Source organism: Tinamus guttatus, unplaced genomic scaffold (assembly GCF_059628265.1).
Source record: "Tinamus guttatus ecotype Peru unplaced genomic scaffold, ASM5962826v1 Tinamus_guttatus_pri_ptg000297l, whole genome shotgun sequence".
Lineage (NCBI taxonomy): Eukaryota > Metazoa > Chordata > Aves > Tinamiformes > Tinamidae > Tinamus > Tinamus guttatus.
The window spans coordinates 2,830,430-2,855,499 of record NW_028288831.1 but is presented as its reverse complement, the minus strand read 5'-3'; the positions used below and the strand labels follow the sequence as shown (position 1 = coordinate 2,855,499).

The following is a 25,070-nucleotide window of genomic DNA, read 5'->3' as shown; positions in this document are numbered from 1 at the left end:
TAGACAGTGTTCTTAATGCAGACGTTTGCAGGTCTTGAGAAAACCTGGTGGTGGTGATCAGCAGTAGGTTGATCTCCTAGTAAAGATGGACCCTCAAACACAAGGCTCTGGTGGCTTTAGTCCAACTGTGTGCAGATAATGAAGGAGACTTAACAGTTGTATAGCTAAGGAGCAGTGTGTTGTGAGGACCAACCATGTAATCTGTGCTCAACAAGAACAGATTCGTATCTTCCCAGCATGTCTCATTTCAGGAGGATTTATTACTGAGGATATATCTGTCCACCCTCCCAAGTACCTGCAGTAGGTTGCAGCTGCTGGTTTCAGCCCTGGTTATCCAGCATTAAAAAAAAAGTACAGCTAAGTCTTCTGTGAGAGTTACTTGCCTGAAGATACTCCAATGGGTCTGACTGCAGACACAGATGGGCCATGCAGACACTCCCCTCCTTTCTGTGCAGAGTAGAGTGGCTCATCTGTGCAGCATGAGGCTAAGGGCTCGTGCTGTGACCCTGATGCCCACTTTTTGGCTGCTGGAGGCCTGTGTTTAGGGATCTCTGAGACTATTATGCGCGGAAGGCAGAAAGCCATTTCACTGGGTAAGGGAAAGCTGCTGAGTTAAAACCTGGGCCCTAAAGAGAGGTTAGGAGTCAGGACCTCCCCTTATCTTGAGCAAGGATCTGTCGTGTAGGAAGCTGTGGATTCTCCAGTAGCCATCAGTTTCGTAGGAGGAAGAGGCACGTTGTTGAAGACTGGGGTAGATGCTGTTCTTGCACCATGGGTTCTGAATTGCCATTGCTAAAGAGAAGGGCCTCCACTGCAGGCCAGAGCCAGCAGTCCCTGAGAGAGCACGTGCAGAGGACTTCCAGGCCTTTCTTCAGCTGTGAAGACGCTGCAACTCTGGAGAGTATTTTCATAAGCTTTAAACATCTCCTCCATAGACAGTTTTCCCATTTGTGCTCTCCTAGTTGCCATGACCAGTCAGGTTTGTGATTTACAGTGACAAATCACTAACCCAGGTGGCATAAGGGAGAGGGTTTGGTTAGTGCCCAAGGCAAGCTGGCCAGAACATGCTTGGCTTACTATAGCTCATACTCTGCTCATCCTGTAACCCAAGGTCCCACAAAAGCTGTAAAAAAAACAGCTTTTGATGCTGTGCAAAACAGACTTTTCTCATCCCCTAAGAAAGGGATGAAATAAAGCTAAGACTGGTTTGACCCTGGCCTTGTTCTTGTTATCATGAGACAAAAGCTGTCACGTTAGCCTTAGTGGGAGCAGGTAAGGAAGGAGCTTCACCAATTATTATTACCCATCCAGCTTTCTGAGTCTCTCTGCTCAAGTCCATGCTTCCCTCTCAAAGTCTGTCTTTCTGGTTTTCTGCAAAAATGAATTAAAATTATTGAATGGGAGTAAAAAAGAACTACTATTTTGCAAGGTTCATTGGACCTTCCAGGATAATTTTTGGTCATTATTGTGATCAGCTCCGACTCCCTGTCCCTTAGGGAGCAGTCAGTCCTCGCTACACCCTGACACAGGAGAAGCTCGAGGAAGTTCACCAAGCCTGTCTGATCAGTTACTCTTTTATTGTGAAAGAAACAAAATAATAGCTTTCATCCAAAGTACTTCAAAACACACTTCCTGTGTTTCTTAAAGGCAGCGGCCGTGGTGGCTTTTTCCATTAGCCAGCGGAATCCTTGTTGGTATCAGGTCGCATTTTGACTGTGAGTGCTGCCAAACTGAGAAGAGCACAGATCCCCATTCGAGTTGGATGATTTTTCTTTGCTTTCTCCACCTCAGGGAGTGAAATCTGTGATTGAGGATGTTTTTCCCTGCTTTCTGATTCCGTAGTGTCTTAGAAACAGGCCCCACTGGCAATATTTGTTTGTGTGTATGAAAAGGCACATTAAGTATTTAATAGATCTGAGCACAGATCTTTCCTATGGAAGCTCCTGTTAATACCAGAAGTTTTAGCTCAGTATATTGAATTTCAACCCACTGTTAAGTCATCTCTTTTTGTTATATTCATGATAGGTAGTTCTTTTTCCAGAAATAAATAAATAAATCTTTCCAGACATGACGGTATAAATCTGTCTGATCCATCCTGATGATTTTTTTCCAGCCATACTTCCCTACCTATTCCGACAAGATCTTTCTGAAAAAAAAAACTTAATATTCAAATTAACCAGACCTTTTACTTGGAATAAGCTAGGTCATAAAATCTGATATCCACTGCGTAGCGTGTAGATTAATGCATCTCTTGGACATTGAAAGGTCTTATTAAAGCAAAAAAGTCAGAAGGAACTGCTCTGTTATCTGGACATTCCTGAATTATAGGTTATGAGTTTACCTTGATATAATTGCTCAAGTTGCAGTTGGACTAGGTAATCTCCAAAGGTCCCTTCCATCTTCATCCACTCTGTGATTCTGTGAGGTCTGCCTTTCAGAGAGGCATCCAATCTTGCTGTTAAGAGTGAGGGAAAATATACCAACTTGTTAGGTAGATAGTTAGATTTATGACCTTCCCTAAGTCAAAACTAAAAATATCCAGTTCCAGCTTGGAGGCATTGGCTCTTATTTATAACTTTTTCTGCTAGGTGAAAGAAATCCACACTCCCAAAGTTCTGCCTTTGGTAGAGGTGGAGCTACCATCAAGTCACTTCGTTGTGACCATTCTCCCAGTTAGGCACCTTGCCTTGCATTGAGTGCCTTGGGACTTCCACTGGAAGGTGTGGTGTTCTCGTCCTCTGTTTAGCTTCTTGCCTTCTCCTTTGAATATTCTGTGTCTATTTACAGGCTTTTTGAATGACATGAACCGGCTAGACCCAGGGCGTGCAGGTTGCCTTCCTGTTCCTCTTTTGGGAGCGCCCTGTGTGCATACCCAAGGATGGTCGCTGTGTTTTTGCCTGCAGCGTTGCTCTGAGATCTTCTCTACAGCCATCACACCATGCACGGCAAACACTAAGTTGTGTCCTGCTGCCAGGAAGGAGTCTGCCATCTTTTACGTATCATCTGTCTTTTTTAGCCCACCACATGCCGTTTTGTGCAGCCCTAACACAGTGCACACAGTTTTGCAAGTAGCTGTAGATTATTCAGTGTGACTAAATTCTGCACTTATTTTCCTAGTCTTGGGTTAGGATGAACCCCAAAGATTGGAGTTTCCTCCAGGTTACTGATTTTTGAAAGAGAGAATAAGGAATTGATCCTTCTCTAAAGCTGACAAACAGCTAGATTTGCTCTATTGCCCTTCCTTATCTGGTTAATGAGCCTTAACTGGGACAAATCTGAGATGCATTCTGAGAAAGTTTAAGAAATTCCACAACAACCACTACGGGATCATCTGTCCATATTGCTGTCTCCAGTTGTACTGTCTGGTTGCAGATTTTAAGGTTTTTGTAACCTTTCAGCAACTCATTTTTTTTTTCTGCAAAAATAGCTTGAACTTGGCCTTTTTCTCAGACTGAGGCATTGAGTTTCACAGTGGAGACTTGTTTTCAAGGACAGAGGAGTTACATGATCATGTCTATATATGTTGCTTAGTCTTCAAAGAGAATTTACTATCTGGTAAGCTAAAGACTAAAACATTTTCTTCCATGCATTTTTAGCAACCTCCAGACTAATAGGATTAATATTATTTTCTTTTCATCCAGTCTTGCCTTGCTAGCTTGAACTTTGTTTTGGCCTAGTGTTGGATGGAGTATCTTTGAACTTTATATCTGGAGAGGGATAGGAATAAAGCTGAGTCTTGCTCCTGCAAGTCTGAGGCCAAACAGTGAGTCTGTTTATGTAAGATAAAAGCCATTTTTGTTTTTGAATTATGGGAAAAAAAGAAGTCATTTTTGGAGATCTTCATAGTGCTGAAATTTCACCCTTCAGATCTCACAGAGACAGTCCAGAGACAGTCTGGACTGCAGAGAATCTCTGATGACCTTGTTTGTGTCTGATGCTGTTGGCTGATTGCTACTTTTCTTAGTTGGTGTAGATGGGTAGTAAAACAGCAACTAGTGGGAAGAGACCTCTTGGGAAACTGGTCGTCATACATGCAGGAAATTATCTTACCTGGCTGCATATTTACTGTCAGTTTGGCAGCAACTGAAGGAAGATTATCCATGGGGATTGAAATGATGCCTAGGAAGCAAGAGTAAGCCTCCTACCCATTCAGCTGGCCAGAAACCAAGCAGAGAAGTATCTTCACTTAGACTGCAAGAAAACCTGTCATAGAAGGTTCTGTAGAAGTATACCAGCATTTGCTAGAAGTAACATCTTGAATCTGTATAACAGATCGAACAAAACAAATACTTTGTTTGAGTCTCTCTTTGCAGGTTCCTTCGATTCTACCCATCACCACTCTCAGTTGCTGCCATTCACTGTTAGGGAAACATGAGAGCAGTTCAGTGGGAGGTCTAGAATGTCTCAGGATTTGCAGATGAGCAGTCCCAGTCCAGGTCACTTTTCTGCTCACCCATTTCAGAGAGGTTTCTGGGCTGCTGCAGCAGCCTGTGATGGAGGATTGCTCAACGTGGATAGGTAGTTCTGAGTTAGACTCGTCAAGGTGAGCAGGTGCTGGTGTTATCCCTCCAGTTTTGGGCATTCCATAGGATCACTTGGACACAGAAGTTAACGGTAGTGAGCTTGGGCTGTGGGTTATGAGAACCTTGTTTCTTAGTGGATCTCTATGGCAGATGGTTGGAGTGGGACTTGTCTTCAGAAACTATATCCAAATTTCCATGAAAGAAGCCACTGAGGAAAGTAGGGGCTTATTAGGTTGCTCCTCCCCCCCTTTTTTGTTTGCATGTGTGTGTGTGTTATCTATTTTATTATGTTTATTTTTATTAATCCATTCAGCCTGGACAAAGGGCTGTCCTCCCAAAAAGTTTTCACATGATTTTGGCATTAAAAATTCCTGAATATTCACCCTGCACATTGCAGAGACCAAAATGTCTCCTTGTAGGTTGGGGTACATTCAAAGAGCGTATCACAGTAATACTCAGAATTTATCCATAACTTGCCAGCATTTTTCTGGAGATGGGAGCCAAAAGACCTCTCCTGACCTGTGGGATGAGACCTCTCCCTCATACTTCCCTCCCATTACCAACAACCCTTTTTTCTTTATATTAGGTTAGAGAGACAAAAAATGTAGCTGGAAATCTCTAGGACATATGTAAGGCTCAAGGATAAAAGGTTTAACTTTTTCCCCATTTAGAGCTCTTGAGTAGCACGTTAGAAACCTGCTTTCTAGGTTCAGACTTTACTGAAGTCAAACCAGAGCACAGAGGTGCAGGGAAACCCCAACCAACTAGGATTCCCAGATGGATGGGGTGATTTCTACTGGAAGAGAAGTGGGTTGGTCACGTGGCAGTTAAAGGTGTGGAACTAATAAGCTTTAGGAATCTGTCCCTTTGGGTGATGGGAAAACAATTTTGTTATATGGGATCGGCGGATCCACAGTCGCTGCAGGTCCCCGTGCAAGGGATTCGTGAGCATGGATGTTAGAAAGCAATCCTCCCAGAGGACACACGGTCTGGGAGCTGACTGACTGTCCAGGCACTAGTTCTGAGTGTTCATATCCAGAGTTCTCTCGATCTCCACTCTTCGTGGCAGTGAAGACACAGGCGAGCCAATCCAGCAAAAAAACACCGCCTTCAATAAACCGATGTTCCACCCTCCTGCACCGCACCCCCTCCGGTGTCCCACCGGCATCCCAATCCCAGATGTTCCGCGCTCCAAATTCTGGATCCCCAGGAAGCAAGGCCATCACAGGTACCAATTGCCTTTCTACCATCAACTTTCTTAACTGCTTAGTGTCCAGTCCTGCCCTGGGATGGCTTTTTGACCCTTCCTGGACTCGGTCTGCTCCATCCATGACTGTCCCAGAAAAACTATTCCCAGAAGCAGTTGAGGGGATTATATCCTTTGGCAAAGTACAAATCCAAATTTAGATCAGCAGTAGGTTTTTAAAACCTTTTTCCAGTGGCAAGTGTTTTTTTAAGGATCATACTAATGACAAGGCACAAAAGACCCTGTTTCAAATCCTGGTGTCACAGAGGAGAGCTCGCTGCCCAAGACTGGCTTAGTGGCTTGTCAACTACGGGGCTTTTTGGTTTTCTTTCAGTTTTGTTTGGCTTGTATTTCTTGCAAATGGTAATTTCAGAGGCAGGCCTGTGCCTGGGAAAAGTCAAATGGAATGAAGTGCAGGTGTTTGCACATTCCTCACAGGAACCACTGAGAGATAACGTGGGCTCCAGGAGCAAAGTAAAGGGTGCAGGGCCATTACAGAGAGGTCAGAAGAGTCGGGTTGGAGTTGCTCCTCCCCATGTCCCCAGTCACTCCTTCCAAACAAGATCAAGTATATAATTAAAAAAAAAAATAAAAAGAGCAGTCAAAAACTATTAACAAATGAGAGATGCACAGTTCATGTTACCACACAGCAGGGAAGTGTTCTCTTAAATCTGTGGATTTGGTAGATATATATTCCATTTAATATAGAGGAAGGGCTAGTTAATGAGATACTATTTAAAAGCCCCTGAAATGTCTGGCATGGACAGATGTGAGAAGCACCAGTGACTGTGGTGGAAGAGGCCACAGTACTCTGAACAAGGGTATTTTTTGTCATGCACATCTGCAGCTACCAGATATTACAGTGAATGACCTGTCTTCCTATGGCTTGTGGGTCCTGAAATTCCATACTGTTATTGCAGCTCTTAAATAATCACTTTACTTTATTATTACTAATTTGAAGGTCCATCCAGTTCTACCAAGTTAAGAGTTCAAGCTGAGGAACCTTTTTCATTGTTTATCTAAACTTGTGACAGCTTCTTGCAGTTTCATGTCTCTTACACAAACAGAAAGAGCCTAACTAGGAGTCTTCCTGGGTCAGGGGCCAGATTCATCCGAGCAGTAACTGGGAGATGTTTGGGGTTTTTTGTAATGGGATGTTTTTTCCTACTTCTGTAATCAAAAACTATATCAATGCATTAAGTAAAAGTTAGACTTGTTCTCTCCCCATGTGAAGGAAGGAATCACTGTGATGCTTGAGCCTGATAACACTGATCTCCAAGAAACTCTTTTTAACCCCAGTGTCCTACCATGTCTCCAGGATTTGAACCCGGGTCTCTTGGAGGTGGGAAGGAAAGGATAGTTTAATCCCTTTTGCCGTGGCCTCCTCTTCCCACTGTGCCATCTGTTTTGCCAGTTGCTTAAGGCCTCTCATTGCTATTACTTATCTGTGAAAAGAGATGGATGAGATAATGTCTCCTGGTCCTTTTCAGCCCTGTTTTATGTGATTCTGCTTAACTCCTGAATTGATTATCAAGCTCTTATGTTTTCCTGTGTTTTGGGTAGAATTAGGAATGTTACAGTTGGAGAATTTCAGGAGCCTCTTCAACACTGGGAGGATTTGACCAGTCAGTGGATATTCCCATTAAGGACTGACTGGGTTGCATTCATGGGCTGGGAGCTTCATGCAACTTAGGTCTCTTCCAGCCAAAGTGAGATATAAGACCCTGTATCTAAGCTGTGCTTCACTGCAAGGAGGTCATGAGGCTGCACGTGCCTGGGACCTCTTTATGAATGTCAAGACAGAGCTTCTGACTGCTTGGCAGTTCACAGAATTAAAATAATGATCTGAAACGGATCTTCAGAGGAGTTTTATGTCACTGACACTCATGCATTAGGGTTTCTCTCTCCGAACTCCCTTGCTATGCAGTTTGCACATTGCTGAGCCTGGTGGAGCCGTGCTGGCGCGGCGCAGAGGAGTGGGACCTGCCCGCCGGGCCTTGGGCAGCCACAAGATAGCGAGGAAAACACGACGGGCCAAGGGCTGCCTTAGCCCTTCTCGAAGTTGTGGGCAGACTTCCAGGCCACTGGTGACTTCTCCCCTTGAGGTCTTCAGGGAAGATGTTTGGGAAGGGGATGCTGATGATGAGGATGCCCAGGGAGAGCTGGCATAGCGGTTCAGTAGGGGACACTGTTGTGAGCTGTGGTGAGGACCCGAGTTCAACCTGCAGACATAGTCACCTGTGCCAGAGGCTTTGAGGGCAGCTTATTGTCATAGCAGGGGTGTGATAGGGGTTTCTTTTTGGTGGCGGGGAGGAAGCCATGACCCTTCTGCTTCAGTCAGGACTGGTGTTTCTGGGCTCCCTGGAAGTTAATCCAGGCCACCTCTGCCAGAAGACACTGTAAAAAAATATCTGCCTGTTATCTCTTCAATGAATCTGGCCCATTTGCCTCCAGAATGAGAAATTTAACCTTTCTGCTGTGTTCAGGGTATACAATTATGTGGCACGGGAACGTGTTGTCTGCCTCCTGTTTGTGTGATTCTGTGTCCAGTATTGCCCAGTCACCATCCATGCTTTGTTCTCCACCCAGCAGAAAGTGCTTTCAGCAGGAGAGTGGAAGGCAAAGGGCAAAACAACTTTGAAGAAACAAACAGCAATTCTCAGAACTCCAGCGGTAAGTGTGTCCGTTCCCTCCTGCTGTTGCTTACTACATCACTCTCCAGGGCAGGATTCAGCTGTGATTGGTGGTGGTTTATCTGTTGGGTACCTTCTGCAAAGCTTGCAAGCTGTCGGCCTTCTAGGGGTATAGTCCTCTTCCCAATCCTCCCCTGATTTCTGGCACTCCAGAGCCTGTATGAATTGTGGTGTGTGGATGCTGCTGCCAAGATCCAGGTATCTTAGCACAGTCTTTTTACTGGGGAACAAAGATGCAGAAAAGGTGGAGTATGGATAGGGATGAAGCTGTACTCATTCTTTGTAGTGAAGTCCTTGTGAAGCAAATCGATTTTCAACAAGCAAGAGAATTCTGAGGACTATAAATAAAATAGCAGTTTGCATATTATGGTGACGCTAAATGTGGCAATATAGTTGCACTTCACTGTAAACAAGAATCCAGCTGCCTGTGAATTTGCTCCGGGGAGGTCACAGTGTATCTGATGTATAGATGTGAGAGCAGAATAGATATGCCAGAAGGAACTGAAATTTACTTCACTTCCTGGGTTTCCTTCGAATTTTACATCCAAATGATGGTAACTGAACATAACCTCCCATCCTAGACAGTTTTATTTAGGTAGGACATTTATAAAGCTTCCTTTGCAAGATCTTACTTTCATCCCATCCATGTATTTCCTTGATTTCAAGTGGGACACTACCACTGTTATACTCCCCACTTAGAGTTTAACAGACATACCAGATATAATGGCATCTTCATGCAAACTAAATCATATGCTAGCATAAAAGGCTGGTCTCCTTTCCTTACGCTTTCAAGAGGACTAAATCATGTGGTGTTCACAGTGCTGCTAGCTGGAATGGACAGGTAAGAGATGGAGCTGTCTTCTCCAGGAACTGCCAAGAGTTAGGAAGGAATTTGTCCCCGCAGCAGGTTACATGTGGGGGGTTTATATCCACCTCTGGAGCGCGTGGGGGCTCTTGTGGAACTGTCTGAAAAAGGAATGGTGTTGGAAAACTCATATGCGGCAGAGTGGGAGATTCTGAAAGGGGGAAAAAAAAACCCTGTTTGTTACTAAAATACTGGTTATTGTGCAATGAGGATTGATCCTGTACTAATCCAAGCATTTACCACAATTGCAGCTGTTCATTCGGGGACAGAAAAACCTAAAGAAAAGCGATGTAAGCAGAATCCATCAGGTGAGCTTGTCTCTGTGTTTCAGGCCTTTATACTCTCCTCTCCTGTTCCCTTTGGCAGAGCCTCTCCTCAGTCAGCCAAACCAGGCCATTAGAAATGGCAGAACATGGACATCGCTGATGTTGACTGTTCAGAGTTACTAGCTGACTTGCTGTTGGGAAAGTGGCCCCTGGCTCCTCAGCAAGACTGTTCTTGTCCTGTCTGTGTGTAGTGTGAGTGGTTTGTGTGAAGGATTTCCAAGTGTTTAAATGTTCATCTTTAAACGGGTTCCTAACTGCTCTAAGAACTGCTCTGTTGCCGCTTTAACAGCAGCAGCTTTGGGTTGTTCTTAGACAGTGCTGGGAGAAGGACGGAATCATCTTCCTTTGTATCAAACAACTGATCCCTATAGCCAAGAAATCTGCACTGAAAAACCTTCTGGCTGCAAACCTGCTGCAGAGTCTTAAGTTCTGCAGAGAGGGAGATGCATCTGTGGCAAGGGGTCCAAGAAAAAAAAAAAAGTGTGGCTATGATATATTGTCAAGAATATAGTTCGGCCTGAATATCTTTTAAATACTGACCCATTGTTGCTCTGACACATCTCACAGATCCTCCTTTCCATCTCCTTGTACCTGCTCACATCACACTCATCTTTCTCCTGAATCACTGTGTGTGTAACCTGTAAATTTTAAAACACACAAGAGTGAAAGCTCATAGTAAAAAACAAACCAAATACAGACATTTTTATAAATTAAATATTGAGTTTCATATGCCTTGCTCATCATCATTCATGATAAGAAGTGATTCTAGGTGTACCAGCATGTATGCCAGGGCCTGGCAGGCTGCTGGGAATTGCAAGGTGCTCACCCAAACCTGTCTTTGAACCAGAAAACGTGAGGTCTGCTTGGGGCTCATTTGAGAGGAGTTGGGCCTTGGTTGGAAGCACTTCCTTTCTGCATTAGGAAGCCAACACACTGCTCAAAGACAGACTGGTGCATGGGAGCATATAAAATTCTTGCCTTTTTCCCATTACTTTATCTATCCCACATTCTGTTTTTTTTTTCCAGCCATGTTTTTTTCTCCCTGGACTCTTTATTTCCTGTGCTGCTTCCTGTGTGTCCCATTCAGTGCTCTTCTTTTCCAGCTCTTCCTCCAAGCCATCTCTTTTTTATTTGTTTTCTCAGGAGTCAACCCAGATATTCTCACTGATAGCAGCTTTAGTGGCCATCCTAGCATAAATGATACTGGTGATTAGAGAGGCCGTGGAAATCTCTACAGGCTTCCTAGGGTTTGAGTGTCTGAGCAGATACCTTCACTTTTCAGAAGCTGATGTGTTTCTTTCCTCACCATTCCCGTTTTTTTCCGTGACGGTGTTGTGGTAGGTGTGTATGGAGCTCAGTGTACACATGCATAGCACAGGCTCCTAGGAGGAACTCTGGCGTTTCTGTTGTGCTCCAGCCAGTAGATGCCACCCAGGCAGAGACGCAGCTGCTGGTTATGTGGTTGCAAATGACAGGGACAGACACTTCCATCCTCTCTGCTCCCATATGCTGCCAAGCACCAAACTCCTGCTGCTGTAGGGAGTTGATTCCCAGGTGAACTGAGCCTGAGAGCTGTGTGGCTTCCTTAAACTTTGGATTCTGTGTAACATTTGCTTAATGTGGATGGGAGCTTTTAGTGACAGGCTCGGCTGTAGTGATCCTGAAGAAAACAGCAGCATCTTTTGGGACTGTGGGGTTGAGCATATCCTGCTCCTTGCTTTTCCCTCTCAAAATGTGCAGATGGATGTCTCAAGTGAGGAGGAAAGGCAGGCAGAGCAGGAGACCAGCAGCTGAGACCATCTAAAAGAAACCTGGAAGCATTTCCGTAGGGAGTCTTACATGGGAATAGACAACCAGAATTGAAAGTGATGGAATCAAGATCTCACACAGCCCCACTCCGTGTGAGAGTGAATGCAAACTGCCCTGGTACCTTTAGCTGGGAACCCTGGGATCTTCATGCCTGTGCAACAACATCAAGATAGAATTTGTGTAGTGGTTGTGCTTGGCAAAGCACCGTTTTGTGACTGAGCTTGAACCTGTCTACTAGCAGAAAGTCATCACTGCAGGGGGCATGGTTTAGGCACACAGTGGATGGAGAGGGACTGTTGAGCTGCCACCCATTGTGTGAATGCGTATTAACCTTTGTGTTAACAGGCAAGAGGCTCTTCAGCCCAGTAATTTGCTTTTTGATTAAATTTGTGAGTGCTGGACCTGTTTTCAGAGTGTTTTCAAAGTGTCCACCAGAACCTGCAGGTTGCCCCACCAGGCTGCCCTGGAGCACAGGCAGCCCACCCAAAGGTCCCATGAAGCCCCGTGAAGCCTGTGGTTATTCACTCCTGAACTCAGGAGCTGGACTCAATGATCTTGAAGGTCTTTTCCAACCGTAATGATTCTATGATGATTCTAAGCAAGGCCAGAAAAGAATCACATGAACCAGTTACAAAAGATGGAGTTGGTCCTTTGTATTGCATAACCTGTTGATCATCTAAGTCTTAAAGCTGGTTTCAAGAAATAAAGCTCCTTCTGGTCGTCATTTTGGTGAATCTTGAGATGAGAAAACAATTAATTTCCTTCTTTGAATTTATAAGTAAAAAATGTTTGTAAAAGAATGAGAAGTGTCGGTTGTCACAATATAAAGTGCCTGGGATCGAATTTTAAGAATGTGCTTAGTGAATGTTTCTGAAGCTGGTCTATAAGCACACGTTTCCTGATCTCACATGCTGTATTTCTTTTTCAGTGGTTCAGCTCTAAACGCAAAACCTTTTTGATAATATTTCTGACTTTCCTGTATATGCAGCACACTTAGGATAGTTACGTTTAGCTAATGGAAATGCACTGTGGGATGCTCTTTGTGTATATTATGGATACTGATTACCATCCAGCTGCAACATGATACTATTTGAAGCGGAAGGAGCCGTCTCATTCACGACTTGCCACAGAAAAAAAATCCTAATGTTAAACTATGTAATCCCTTAAATAGATAGTGTTTCGTGCTTCATAACTGAGCAGAATGGAGCTTTAGTTTATCACAAATGGCAAAAAGGCAGAGTGCAGATCAATGTTAAGCTCATGGTTGAAATGTTTTCTAAGGCTGCGCTGGGTGCTGATGGAAGCAGACGCAATGTCTGCTTGAGCCCCCTGTGCCACTTCCATTGCAGTGACAGCAAGTTTAGTTCCGTATCACTTATCATGTCCTGATGCCAAGTCCTGTAATGTGACCAAGAGGAAAAAGTCAAGACACTGAGCAGGAGCTTTTGCCGGACTTTCCAGGTGAAGGAAACTGCGTGTTGAGACTGTTATCCATGTTGTGCTTTGCTAATGGGTGTGAGCAGATGGATGTTCTTGCTGCAGAGTAAAAATGTGCAGGTTCTCCAGCTGCCAGAGAGCCAAAAAAAGAAGCAGTTTTGTACTGAAAGTGCAGGAAATCATGGTATGCGTGAAGGTGGAGGCAGCCAGGTGTGTTAATAACACTGGGATCTTTTGCTGTTGACTGTACATCCTCTTACGGCCTCTCTCTGTAGTTCAGTGATGATATAGTCTGTCCGACTGGATTTCCTCTTTGGAACATAGGAGACTTGTGTGATATAAACTTCAGTAAGTAAGTGTGACTAATGCTTAAGGCATAAGAGTTCTTGATCGTTGACTGCAGCACGGCGCTAGCACAACCAGCGCTAGAGCCTCTGCCCCTGGAGACACAGCTGCTTGTCTGGCAGGTTATGCCAGCTGGACTCGTGCAAAATATAAATTCCATGCAAGTGCCTGGATTCATTGTTTGGTATCTGTCATCTGGTGGCTGATTCACGACTAAGAGCCGGCTGCTGCTGTCCTTGAGCTGGAGGGGCACCAGGTCCAAGCCTGCTAATGGATGAGGAGTGAGGAGGGGAAGGTTCCTCATTAGGGGAGCTCCCATGTTGTCTTAACTAACCTATAGGTGCTATAGGGCAACACAGTTGTTTGTGCATTTTTTAAAATAGTCATTTTACTCTATCACATAAATATGCCACATTGGTTCCACCTAGCATTCACTTGGGATCAAGCTTTCCCAGAATGAACTATTCATTTCTGGTGCCATGTTCGTTTAGCACTTGTGGGCTTGTCTTGTTGAATGGATTATTTGTAGACAGGAAGAAAAATATCTTGGTTAAAATAACCTCTCAGCAGCAATTGTCTGTGAGTGGAAACCTGCCAGTTCCTCAAGAGCTCTGAGACAGCAGCTCTTTGGAAGGGACGTCAAGACAATAAATAAGAAAGATGTTGAGGCAGCAGTGTGAGCAGTCAGCAGATTTGTGAAAAAGCAGCCAGAAATACAACCTTGGGATTGTGGTCTTCAAGCACAGATACTGTGCCATGCCAGGGTGGACGGGACATAGGAAGAAGAATCGCTGATAGACCAGGGTGTGAGCAAGGAAAGAATGAACTTATATTTCTATCTAGCCTGGAGAATCTGCGGAGTGAAAGATTAGCAAAACCCAGAACAAGCTGAATTATCGGGAGGCAAACTATGACACTCTGGCAATTTTTTTCACGGTTGCTGGTGGCTTTTGGTAAAATTGACTGGGATAGGGCGTATGAAACATACAGTGCACGGAGAGCATTGGCCTAGACTATAAAGATCAGAAAATTCCTATTACTGTTTGGTGAGTGTCTTCAACTCCTATTGCAGATTGAGAACACTTTTCACTTGTAGAGGAAGTCAACATAAAGCGGAGACCGTATTAACAGTACTGGCTGGAAAACAATTTAACTCATGCCAAGTGTGCCCATGAGAATACATTGGGATGTATTAAATAATATATGCCTGTCCTGCCCTTCCAGGTCAGGTTTGCTTTAGGTTGGAGGGTAAAGTGCTGGTTTTTAACTTGAAAAGCTTTCTCACTTCTGGATGCCGAGAGAGCCCTTTAAGACTGAAGCTCCAGGACTGACTAGTGAGCGTCCCTGTGCTCACTGAATATGTGCAATGCTCCCCAAACCGGACGAGAGCGCAAATGGTAAAAGAGTGGCACCTACAGCAGTCTGCAATGTTCACCTGCTCAGCAGGACCAGCTTAGCAACCTATTTCAATGAAGATGATCTTCCAGATACAGAGTCTAGCAGCTGTAAATGGCACTCGCGGTGCCTCAGCAGATAATACGGATGTTTGAAGCAATTGGCAGCATTCTGTATCCTGCTTCCATGCATCACCTTTCCATAGCACTGTTTGTTCTTGTCTGCCTAGCATCATCCATGCCTTCATTTCCATTCATCACCAGCTGGCCCTGCCAGCTGAAGCCCTCTCTGGAAGCAACTTCTGACATATTCAGGGCAAACCCTCAGCTTGCTTGACCTCTGAGCTTGACCAGAAAGTCCCATTTTTTTGTCCAAACAAACCGCAACAGTCTTGTCAGCCCTGAGAGCCTCTTTCAGTTTAGAACTTTGCACCTGGGACCATTTCACAACTGCATGGAACTGATGATTGAATAATTAGCAGTCATGGTTTCTTCCCCTCTACATGGGTTTGACACTAGAGGATCTAACCTGCAGCTGTAGGAAACTGCACAGGGTGATCTGAGGTGATCACCCTGTGAGATTTGCCACCCTGGCTGAGATTTGCCACTTCTGATCCAGGGCACTTTGGCCTGGAGTGCGAATAGCCCCTGTAGGTTGACCAAAGGCTTTCAGCCACGTCTCAGAGATACCATTCGCGGTGCTCCGTGCTCAATAGAAAATATTCTCACCCTGAAGTAACACGTACACTTAGGAACATGTACCATTTCCCTTGTCACCTCATCCAACGAGGTTAAAAACCTTCCGGTTTTCCTTCCAAGCCTTCCAGGCACACAGGGAGGTGGAGGAAGGTGCACGACGTATCAGGGAATTGGCACCTGGGGCCTCAGCTAGAGCATTTGCAAAGGGCTCCTTCCCCACCCCACAGCTTCGCATTTTGTCAGCAGTCCTCACCGCTTAACTGCTCTCGCTGCAGTCGATGTCAGAAATGTCAGAAAAAAATATGTGGACATGTGCAAATGGGAAGGAAAGAGGCAGTTTCGCATTCATGAGAAACTTGACCAAGATGCTGAGAGAAAATTCACAGCTGGATGCAAAGAAGTTTGCTGCAAATGGCCAGCCCTGTCCTGCCACCGTTAAATCTGGAAATGCAGAGCAAGCAGAAGGATAAGGGAGCAGCTAGGCAGAGCTGCGTAGCATGCAGCAAGGTCTCTGCCAGTCTCAGTACTTAAATCTCTTTTTTGCAGAAACCACAAGTTCCCTGATTTCAAATCCTTTCTCGCTTTTACAAAGTAAGTGTGATGGATGTCTGTGGTTCGCATAGGCGGCGACTCCCACCCTGCGGCCTTACTGGCCTGCCCTGGCAGCATTTTTCATGAAAAAAATGCTTTTCATTATGAGTCCGGATGTCAAAGAATAAAAGGCCTCACTTCTGTAGCCCCGGGTTCAGGTTAAAAGGTGACAGAAGGATCCTTCAGGGTGTTTCAGTGCTAAACCGCTTGGACTCGCAGCCTTTTGGGAGCTCAGTTTTGTGAACTATGCCAACAATACCTATAACACCAAGTTTTGAAGACTGAAAACCCGTGTTTGACTTACACTTGCACAAGGGAAAACTTGTTCCGATGGCTGAACTCACTAAACAGCTTCCCAAAGATGATTCCCTTTGGCCTGAGTCTGCCCGTGAGAACCAGGAGCCCAGGGTGTGGGCCAAGCAAATGCACCAGAGCAGGTTCTTCAGGACTGAGGCAGGTGGTCTCCGATCAAGATTTTTGCCCCATCTCCCTGATGTTTCTAATAGGTGGATTCTAATCCTTTACGTTATTATGTGGTTTGCTACTGCTCGACTCCTGTCTGTTTTTTGGGGGGATGCTGCCTATTCCAAGCTCACCATCTACTGCTTCCCGTGAGCCAGCCCTGAGCGCCTGGACCTTCCGGGGTGGTAGGCCCTGAACATGGCCAGGGTAGGAGAGAACACTTCTTCTCTTCCCATTTACAAATCTGAGAAATAAATTAGAATTTCATTCAGAAGATGAGCACTCCCATTGGAACAGAAGTCAAATTCAGTGCTAGCAAATTTGAGAACTGTGTGTTTGAGGCTCCCCATTTTGAAGGATGCTTCGTAGCACCTTGTACTGTTTGAGATTGGTGGAATTGACACAAGTTCTGCTTTCAAGAACATTCCACAGTTCTGGTGCATGGTAACATTTTTCTAAGAGACTGCTGCTCATTTGGAATGTATCATTTCATCAGTTTGGACCTGAGGTGTGTGAAGATACAGGGTCACTAGCTAGTGGAAATGGAGAGAAAACCATGAGAGGCTTTCCTGGCTCATTTTGTATTTGTTTTTCATCAAAGTGTGGATGGAAGTGTTGAAATGTGGGCGCTCTCTGGGAGGAGGAGTGCACGGCTGGGGGGTCTGCCTCCCTGCACAGACACGGGTTGTTTGCTGCCTGCTGGATCGAGCTTGCCTACAGTGTCCTCGGGGCATTTCTGCTAAATGGCAAGACACTTTCTATTAAAAGCTCTTGACTCGTATTCACTCTTGGCCCCAAACGGAGTTCTGCTTTTTCCTCTGGCTTAGATGTGGCAACATGAGTTAACATGGGAATTAGGGTGATTTATTTAACCTAAGCACAAATGCCTTTTTTTTTTTTTCCTCAGTCTTGGCTTATGCAGCCTGCTGTCTTACTCTGGAGCTTTGTTCACTGCAGATATATATACTAAAAGCACTAATAAAAACGTCTAATAATAGCCCCAGGGAAGGATGTTTCAAATTGTGCAGCTGTGTGTGAATGTTAGTTCCACATGGCTCCGGAGATTTAAAAGGATTCAACAACTGCTGGTGCTCTGAGGTTCTGTAATGGCTTCAGAGAGCACCAGGCCAACTAGTCAGGGCGACCCAAGCCTTGTTCAGAGCAGAGAGGGGTGAAGAGTCTTCTTGGGAAGGAACACTGTTTTGTGCTTCTCAGCCAATGTAGCCTCTCAATTTTGGAGAAGAAAGCTCTTCAGAGCTGGGCAGGAGAATGAAATGCCCTTGCCTAGGGACACCTCAGTGCCTGAGTTTCTAACCGAACTTCTGAGTTTGTTGGAAACACCCTGCGCTTGATGGTTGCAGTCCTCTGGCACTGCTGATGGCTCAAAAATGAGAGTCAGACCCTACTGAGGTCTTCTGTCCATAGAGCATCCCTTTCCTGCTGGAAGACAGCACATGTTTGGGGTAATTTTTTGCTCATTCTAATTTCCCAAACGTTTTGCAGCAGAAGAGCTATGGAGTTGGGCTCTTAGCTCGGTGCAGTGGGATCCACGTGTTGTTGGAGAGCAGCGCTGTCACCTTGGAGATGACCATGTGAGAGCAGTGGGGTTCTGCTTGTCACAGACTTGACCTGCTGTCAGTTGTGTCCTAGTGTAACAGCAATGCAGGAATCTGGGAAATCATAGAATTACAGAATGCCGAAGGTTGGAAGGGACCTCTAGAGGTCATCTAGTCCAACCCCCCTGCATACGCAGGGTCACCTAGAGCACGTGGCACAGGACTGCATCCAAGCGGGTTTTGAAGATCTCCAGAGAAGGAGACTCCACAACCTCTCTGGGCAGCCTGTTCCAGTGCTCTGTCATCCTCGCTGGAAATGAGGGTGAAATGAAACTACTAGAGATCTCTAGCAGTTTGCTCTTGTTTTAACCTGATGTCTCAAGCAGGTTCTGGGAGATGATGGTGGGTGGGAGGATAGTGGGGGACCAAAGTAGGTGCTGTGCTGTGAGGCAACTGTCATGTGTTCGTGATCAAGTACTCTCCCTGCCTTCTCTGGTGGCATGTGGACAGGAACGGCCCACGCAACATTTGCCATTTTACGAACAGACTTTTCTGCTGCCAAATTTGGGCTACAAGCTTGATGTCTTGCAGAAAGCTTCCAAACATGCAGCAGTAACAGAGCCAAGGAGACAGCAGAGCTAGTGTGACAGCGTGAACTCTCTGAGGGCCCAGTTCATGATCTGCCTACTCTTTTGTGAAGACTTGGAGCCTATTTCAACCCTTTCTGCGGCAATTTTCTGCAAGTGTGAGAATGGGCAGAGCGCAGAGGCAGGAGATGCCCAATACACACAGAGCAGCCCTGCGGTCTCATCTTCTGAGCCCTCTAGAGATGTGCTAGAATGCTGTGGTAGATGTTGAGTGGTCAGCATTGCAGGACTTGTAGACCAGAGATCAGCAACACCCTCTTGAGAGCAGGGGAAGAAGGACGTAGACAGAAGGGATAGAGCGTTATGTGGCCATGGCGAATGAGGTCTAACCAACCTGTCACCTGGAGTTCCCTGGTTGAGGGCCAGCAGGTCCGGCCCAGCTCCAGTTTTCTGGAGAATTTTAGCTGGTTTTTAGTCCTGGCTGTACCACCAATGAAGCTCTGGGTGTCTGTGAGTGTGGCAGCCACTATCAGCCTGCTGTGAATTATAGTCATCCATGGGATTGAGGCTGTCCGGGTGCAGAGTGGCAGCACACGTGCAGCTTTTTCATCCAGGCTTTCCTGAATTCTTATTGTGGATAAGCCCCCTGGCCCCAGGACTGGTGATGGGCTTTCCTGGCACAGCAGTTTCAGAGGAGGAGAGGGGAGGCTGCCGGGAAGATGTTCAGGGTGTGAGAGCTTGTCCCCTCACCAAGCCCTATGTACCCTTGGTACCGTTTGCCAACCAGCACCCTAGAAGAGCCCAGGAGAGCTCGTGGGGTCTGGGAGCTGTTACTACAGATGTGGAGCAGAGTCCCAACCCACCCCCCGAGCAAGGCAAGTGCACAGCTGGAGAGCAGCTGGCAGCAGCACGTGGTTATAGCAGCCGCCAGCTGCCTGCGAGAGTGGAAACGGGGAGAAATGGAACCGGAGAGTGAGGAACACCCTGCGCCCGAGCTCCTGCCAAGGGAGCGGAGCGGGAAAGTTCACAGCACCTGGCACTGGAAAAAGGCTGATGGCTCCAGGGTGGATCCAGGAGCCTGTCTGAGCACATCGGGTGGATGGCTGCCCTTCTCATCAAAAGGACTGTTGTTTCTGCCACAACTCCTGGCCCTCTGAGATGCAGATGTGAATATTTAACTTAGTCAGTTTGAAGGTTTATTGCAGAGGAGAAGCATTAGAGAACTTATATTCCTTACCTCATATGTTTTAACTAGCATTTACTTATTGTAAGAGCAATAGTGGGACAGGAAAAGTCTGGGAACAAGCAGATCAGAAAAGCCATGGGAGGTGGAAAGAAATGTCCTCAAAGGAGGAGTGCTGTGCTGTGCTGGGGAGGCTGGGTGCAGGGCTGGGCATGGTTGCATCAGGGTGCCCTAGAAGCAGGGAAGCACATGTGCACCTTGCCTGCGTCTGAAAATCCCCCCTTTTTTTCCCAAGCTTTTTATTCCATTGCATAGGAGAGAGATTGGTTTAAATCTCCCAAGAGGGTGCATTGGTCTTAAGCAGTCTGGGCCTGGACTGCTGTCCTGGGGGGGACTCTGTGGGCGCCTGGCTGAGTTCAAACTACTTGCTGGACAACAGCTCTCTGGATGTTGTAAAACTCAGTCTGAGCAAGGAGGAGGAGAGCTGAAACTCCCTCTGGAGAAGAGAAAAGCAGAGATGCTGCAGTGGTATGAAAGGGGCTCTGCTCCAAGGGAGAGAAGTTTTGAGAGCATTTTTTGTCAAACAGGTTTTCCAGTTAATTCCACTTTTGAGCTGCAAGCAGAAATCAAATGGAGGATTTACTTGCTGAGAGTGCAAGCCGAGATGAGCAGTTCTCTTCCAGTTGTGCCTGGCTTCCAACACAGAGCTCCCCTTTTTCCTCTTGGTCTTTCAGACCCATCTTCCTTCTTTCTTTAGCTCTGGATGCCTCCCTCACCGCCTTTCCAACGTGGCCTAACTATTCCCAGCTCTCTGCAGTGTGGAACGTAAAGGAGTGGAGGTTGGAATCTGAAAAGTGTGAGTGTCAAGAAAGCCTTGGGAAATAAAGTTAGTTCATTCTCAAAGGCACTCTGTACATCTTCCCCAAGCATCACTTTTGATTTGTTTGATGAATTTAAATATTACCCTGATTTTACCTTAACTTATTTTATTTTTGTGGAAAACCATAGACTTATATGAATTTTTGTCGTGGGAATATTGGGAGGAAATATTTAGAATATGTTGAACCTTCTTTAGAATGAGAAATTAGCTTTCAAGTCCACTTTTCACTTGAGAGTTTTTGCATGTTTTGAAAGAAAAATACTTCAAATTTATTTCATTCAGATGAATTATTTTTAGATACCATCCTCCAATGGTAGACATACTTTATGACCAAAAAAGAAAAAAAACATCATAATTGGGAGCACAAAAGCATCTATTTCTCTTCCCATTTTATTAGGTGAACCCATACTTATAGCCAGCATTAGGCTGGTCTGGAGAGGTAAGAACAAAAGACAAGCACATAGAGAAGTTGATTTTGTTTCCAGCTCTGGGTGTTTTTGTAGCAAAGCAGAAGAGGGAGCTTTCAGAAACAGGTTAAATATGGAAAAGATTCTTCTGAAAAGACTTCCAAATAAGAGGCCTTTCACTGGAGCACACTCAGTGTGTTGTAGTGGCATAGGGAAGAGTCTGAGGCAGAGGGCTGTGGAGTCCATGATGGGCCCAACACGATGGATGGAGATGCAGAGAGCCCTGCAGAGATGGATGAAAGGGAGTGAAGAGGCAAGGAGAGAGGCTGAAAGAAAGGAGGGTGAGCTTTATGACAGCAGAATAGCTGAGAATAAAATAGGAGGAAGATAAAGCAGCTCGGTGAGAAAAAACGTACTGGAAAGGAACAGTGAGGATATTTTTTCCTCTTCTATTTTACTATAAATGTGAGAAACACACTGTGTGGAGAGTATTGGATGTATGTGGGCAATTGCACTTCCCAGAGGAGTGTCCTGTAAGTGAGGCTGGTTAAGGATTGTGCTGGTGACTTCTTGGGAACGTGTTTAGGAGAATCATGGGGTTTGTGTACTTCTCTGGGAGGAGAGAAGGGAGTCCTCGGACTCCAACAGTCAAGGATACAGTGCTTGGTCATTCCTTCTGTGCCCAAGGTTACTGCAGGCAGAGGTAGCAGAAGGAGCTGCACATGCCCGTTGGTGTTAAATGGCACACTGAGTGCTGAAAGTTTCCCAGGGGGTCAACCTTCACCATCTGCTAGTGCTGGACTATCTGAAGCATCAGAGATGTGCAGCATGTTCAGAGATGTGCAGCATGTTCTGCTCTCCCAGTGGAGTCATTGGGGCAGGATTCTCCACGAGAGCAACAGGGACTGGTAGCTCTGCAAGCAGCTCTGGCTACGGGCACCAGAGATCTGTCAAACTTCAGCAGGCTCTTTGAAGGTGACCTCCTTTGGATAGATTAATCAAATATTAATTGTGACACTGAAGTGGGGTTTGTCTCGCTTGGTTGGAGACCTCTTCATCCAAATGAGCAGGCTGGACTTCCTTCATATAAACAGCAGTGAGAAATAAGTGTGTCTGTAATATCTGGTGTAGTGAAATACTTGCTGAAAGTGGTGATTTTCACCTCTTTCAGGTCTGTTCCTTTCCAATAATTACAGAAGGATTTTAAATGATAAAATAACAACTCTGTTCAGTCTTGCTCTGAACAGAGCAAGAATCCTATCTCTTATAGCATTTTACCACAACTTTTTCACTACTAATAATTTCAATAGAAATAACCAGTCCATATGTTGATCTCTACCAACCTGAAATCCCTGTAGGTGCCACTCAGCCTCCAAATCTCTTGCTTTTCTCTAGAACCTAGAGTTACCTAGTTATGGTATTTCCAATTTGTGTCACTAGAATCAACATAACAGTAGCATCACAAGAAAGTATGTTAAGTTAAATAAAGAATTGAGCAGAGCCCCTTTGTTTGGAATTGGCGTCATCGTTTCAAAGTGCTGTAGACTTTAGGAAAAAGTCACAGCAAAGTGTCTGACCTTATGGCTTATAATTACATCTTGGGGTGACTGTTCTAGGACTGTTTATGCTCTTTGCTCCCTGCTGGAGACATCTCATAGGTTACAGCAAAATCAGGCTTGTGCTTTCCTGTATTTTGGCTCTTGCACAGTGGATACTTGCACTTTTGCATATGAACAATAGATTTCTTCTGTTTCATTGATACAGAATGTATCAAGGTATATTTTTTCCCTTAAAACATAGATACATATTTCTGATATATTGTAGCAACAAAAATTACTCCGTGTGCGTCAGGCATTTCCATGCAAAATTGTTTATATGCCATATGCTCGCATTTGTCCTTTCTGCTGTTACAAAATACAGTGGCACAGCATACATGGTGGCAGCATGCTGGCATACCTGCAGGTAAAGAAGGAAGCTGCAATGTTGACGTATCCCTCCACAGCTTGGTAGTACATCTGCCAGCCAAAGCACTCAGCTCCTACTGTTTAAACTGAGCAACTGCAAACACGAACGATGAGGTTGATGCATTGGAAAAAAAAAGATTTTTCAGTCTACTTGGCAGATTAGAACTAAGCCTATGTTGCAGCTTACACAGGAATTGTACATCCAGCGCTTCCCTGGCTCCAGCTCATCCATATGACTCCGGCAACACGGCTCTCCTGCTCTGCTCTCAGCCTTCTGGCACAGCTCTGATTTCTGTGCTTCCTCCCCTGCACCTTTGCTTACCCTGCCAACTTGCCAGCACTGAGCCCAGCAGCACTCGCCATCCCCCAGTCTTGCTGCACTTGGTGACAGCAACAAAAAGTTCGCCGACCTCCCCACAGGAATGTCTTTGTGTCCTGGGTTCCAAGCAAAAGGATTTTTCACAGCCCAGTGTTCCCTGTCTTATTCCAAAACGGCACCAGGGGCTGGAATTTGACAGAACGGGGTATAAAATGAATTCACATTACTTTGCGTTGAGATTTAAAAGAACAAGAATATGCTTAAAGCAACCTGCAGCAGGCATGGGCTAGGACACCCTGCTGCTGGTCAGCCTGAGGCTTCTCAAGTCATTAGTTGACTACGATCCCACTCGTACAAAGACACCTGCAGGTGCTTCACTTTAGTGCTTGAGCAGTCCCTGTGCCACCCAGGACCTTCTCACGGGTGCAAAGTGAAGCACATGCCTACATGCTTGACCCGAACTCAGGAAGCAGACATGTGCCCTAGCACTGCCCCGAGTCCCAGCCTGGACCTCGACGGTTGGGCTCTAAGAATGCGCTGTCGAGGGCCCAAGTTGGCCAAGGTGACATGGCCTGGGCGCTGGGACACCGCACAGCTACTGTACAAACTCAAGTATGCACGTGTGCTGCTTCCCTGCATACTCTGTGTAATTCTTCTGAACTGATTTCTCCCAAACAGAACCTTACACCTGTGGAGCTTGTGGAATCCAGTTCCAGTTTTATAACAATCTCCTGGAGCACATGCAGTCCCACGCAGGTAAGCTGGGCACTTTGACTCGCTTAGAGCGGAGAATCAAATTCTGCGCTGCTGCCTGACGTTGACCCCGTTGTGTGTCAATAGAGCTTCCCGTGCTCACGGTTTCCCCAAGCCCCAGTAATTTCACCTGCAGGAAAAAAAGAAAAAAAGAGAAGAAAGATACTCAAAGCCTGGAGCACATAGCAGTGGCTGCAACGGTGCAAGGCTCAGGGTGTGTCATATCATATTTTATTCCTTTGCATAGAAAGAGCAGAGAAACGTGTGCCACGCTAGCATGGAGCGCTTCAAACTCCCCATTGTCCCAAGGTACCAAGGAAATGCTCATTTCATAGGTATTAATGGGTCACTCGCTTTGACAGCAGATAATACCCCTCCTCCTGCAGAAAGGGTAGTTCTCATAGAAGCAAACAGAGCAAAACAGTCTTGCAGGGCAGCAGAGCCTTTATCTACACAAGTCTCCTCTTGTGTTTCCTCGAGTTCGACAAAAGATTGAAGTGTTTTCGTAAAAAAAAAGGGTGCAATTTCAGAAGTTGTGTTCATTTCATCCTAACCTCTCTGCAAAATAGTACTCTGAGGAATAACAATTATTTTGTTCCTAATACATCTCTTGTTTTCTACCTGAATATTAAGAGAAGATTTTTAGATTTCAAAACAAAAGCTGTTTTGAACACAGCATTCGAAATATTCAAAAATGTCAAAACAGACTCTTTGGCATATTAATAGAATTATCTGGGTTTTTTTCTCCTGAATGAAAACTAAAGTAAATTGAGGCAGGTTTAGAAATTATTTCACCTTTGATAGGCTGGTGTTCTCCAACAGACAGATGCTCTGCTAAGGGGTATATTCAGTGCTTGCATTTACGTTCACTTTATAAATAGACCCTGAGTAATGTGGCAAGGAAGGACAAGCGGCTCAAGGGAAAGCGTATTTTCAGTTCTGTGACACTGAATTAATAGAAGTTCTTATTTTGTTTCATGTTTTAATTTTAATCCTAGTTTATATGAAAGCGTTCTTTGAGTTCTTCATCT

At 45.3% G+C, this 25,070-nt stretch overlaps 1 protein-coding gene across 1 annotated transcript in view; it reads left to right on the top strand.

Moving 5' to 3' along the window:
- The window catches only part of ZNF618 (zinc finger protein 618), a 156,736-nt gene that overhangs the window by 124,636 nt on the left and 7,030 nt on the right, over window positions 1–25,070 (top strand). Inside the window, exons 10-13 of the mRNA XM_088527978.1 lie at window positions 5,563–5,751; window positions 8,359–8,442; window positions 9,579–9,635; window positions 23,965–24,042. Of these exons, the coding sequence (XP_088384104.1) occupies window positions 5,563–5,751; window positions 8,359–8,442; window positions 9,579–9,635; window positions 23,965–24,042 (408 nt within the window). The remainder of the gene's footprint in view (window positions 1–5,562; window positions 5,752–8,358; window positions 8,443–9,578; window positions 9,636–23,964; window positions 24,043–25,070) is intronic.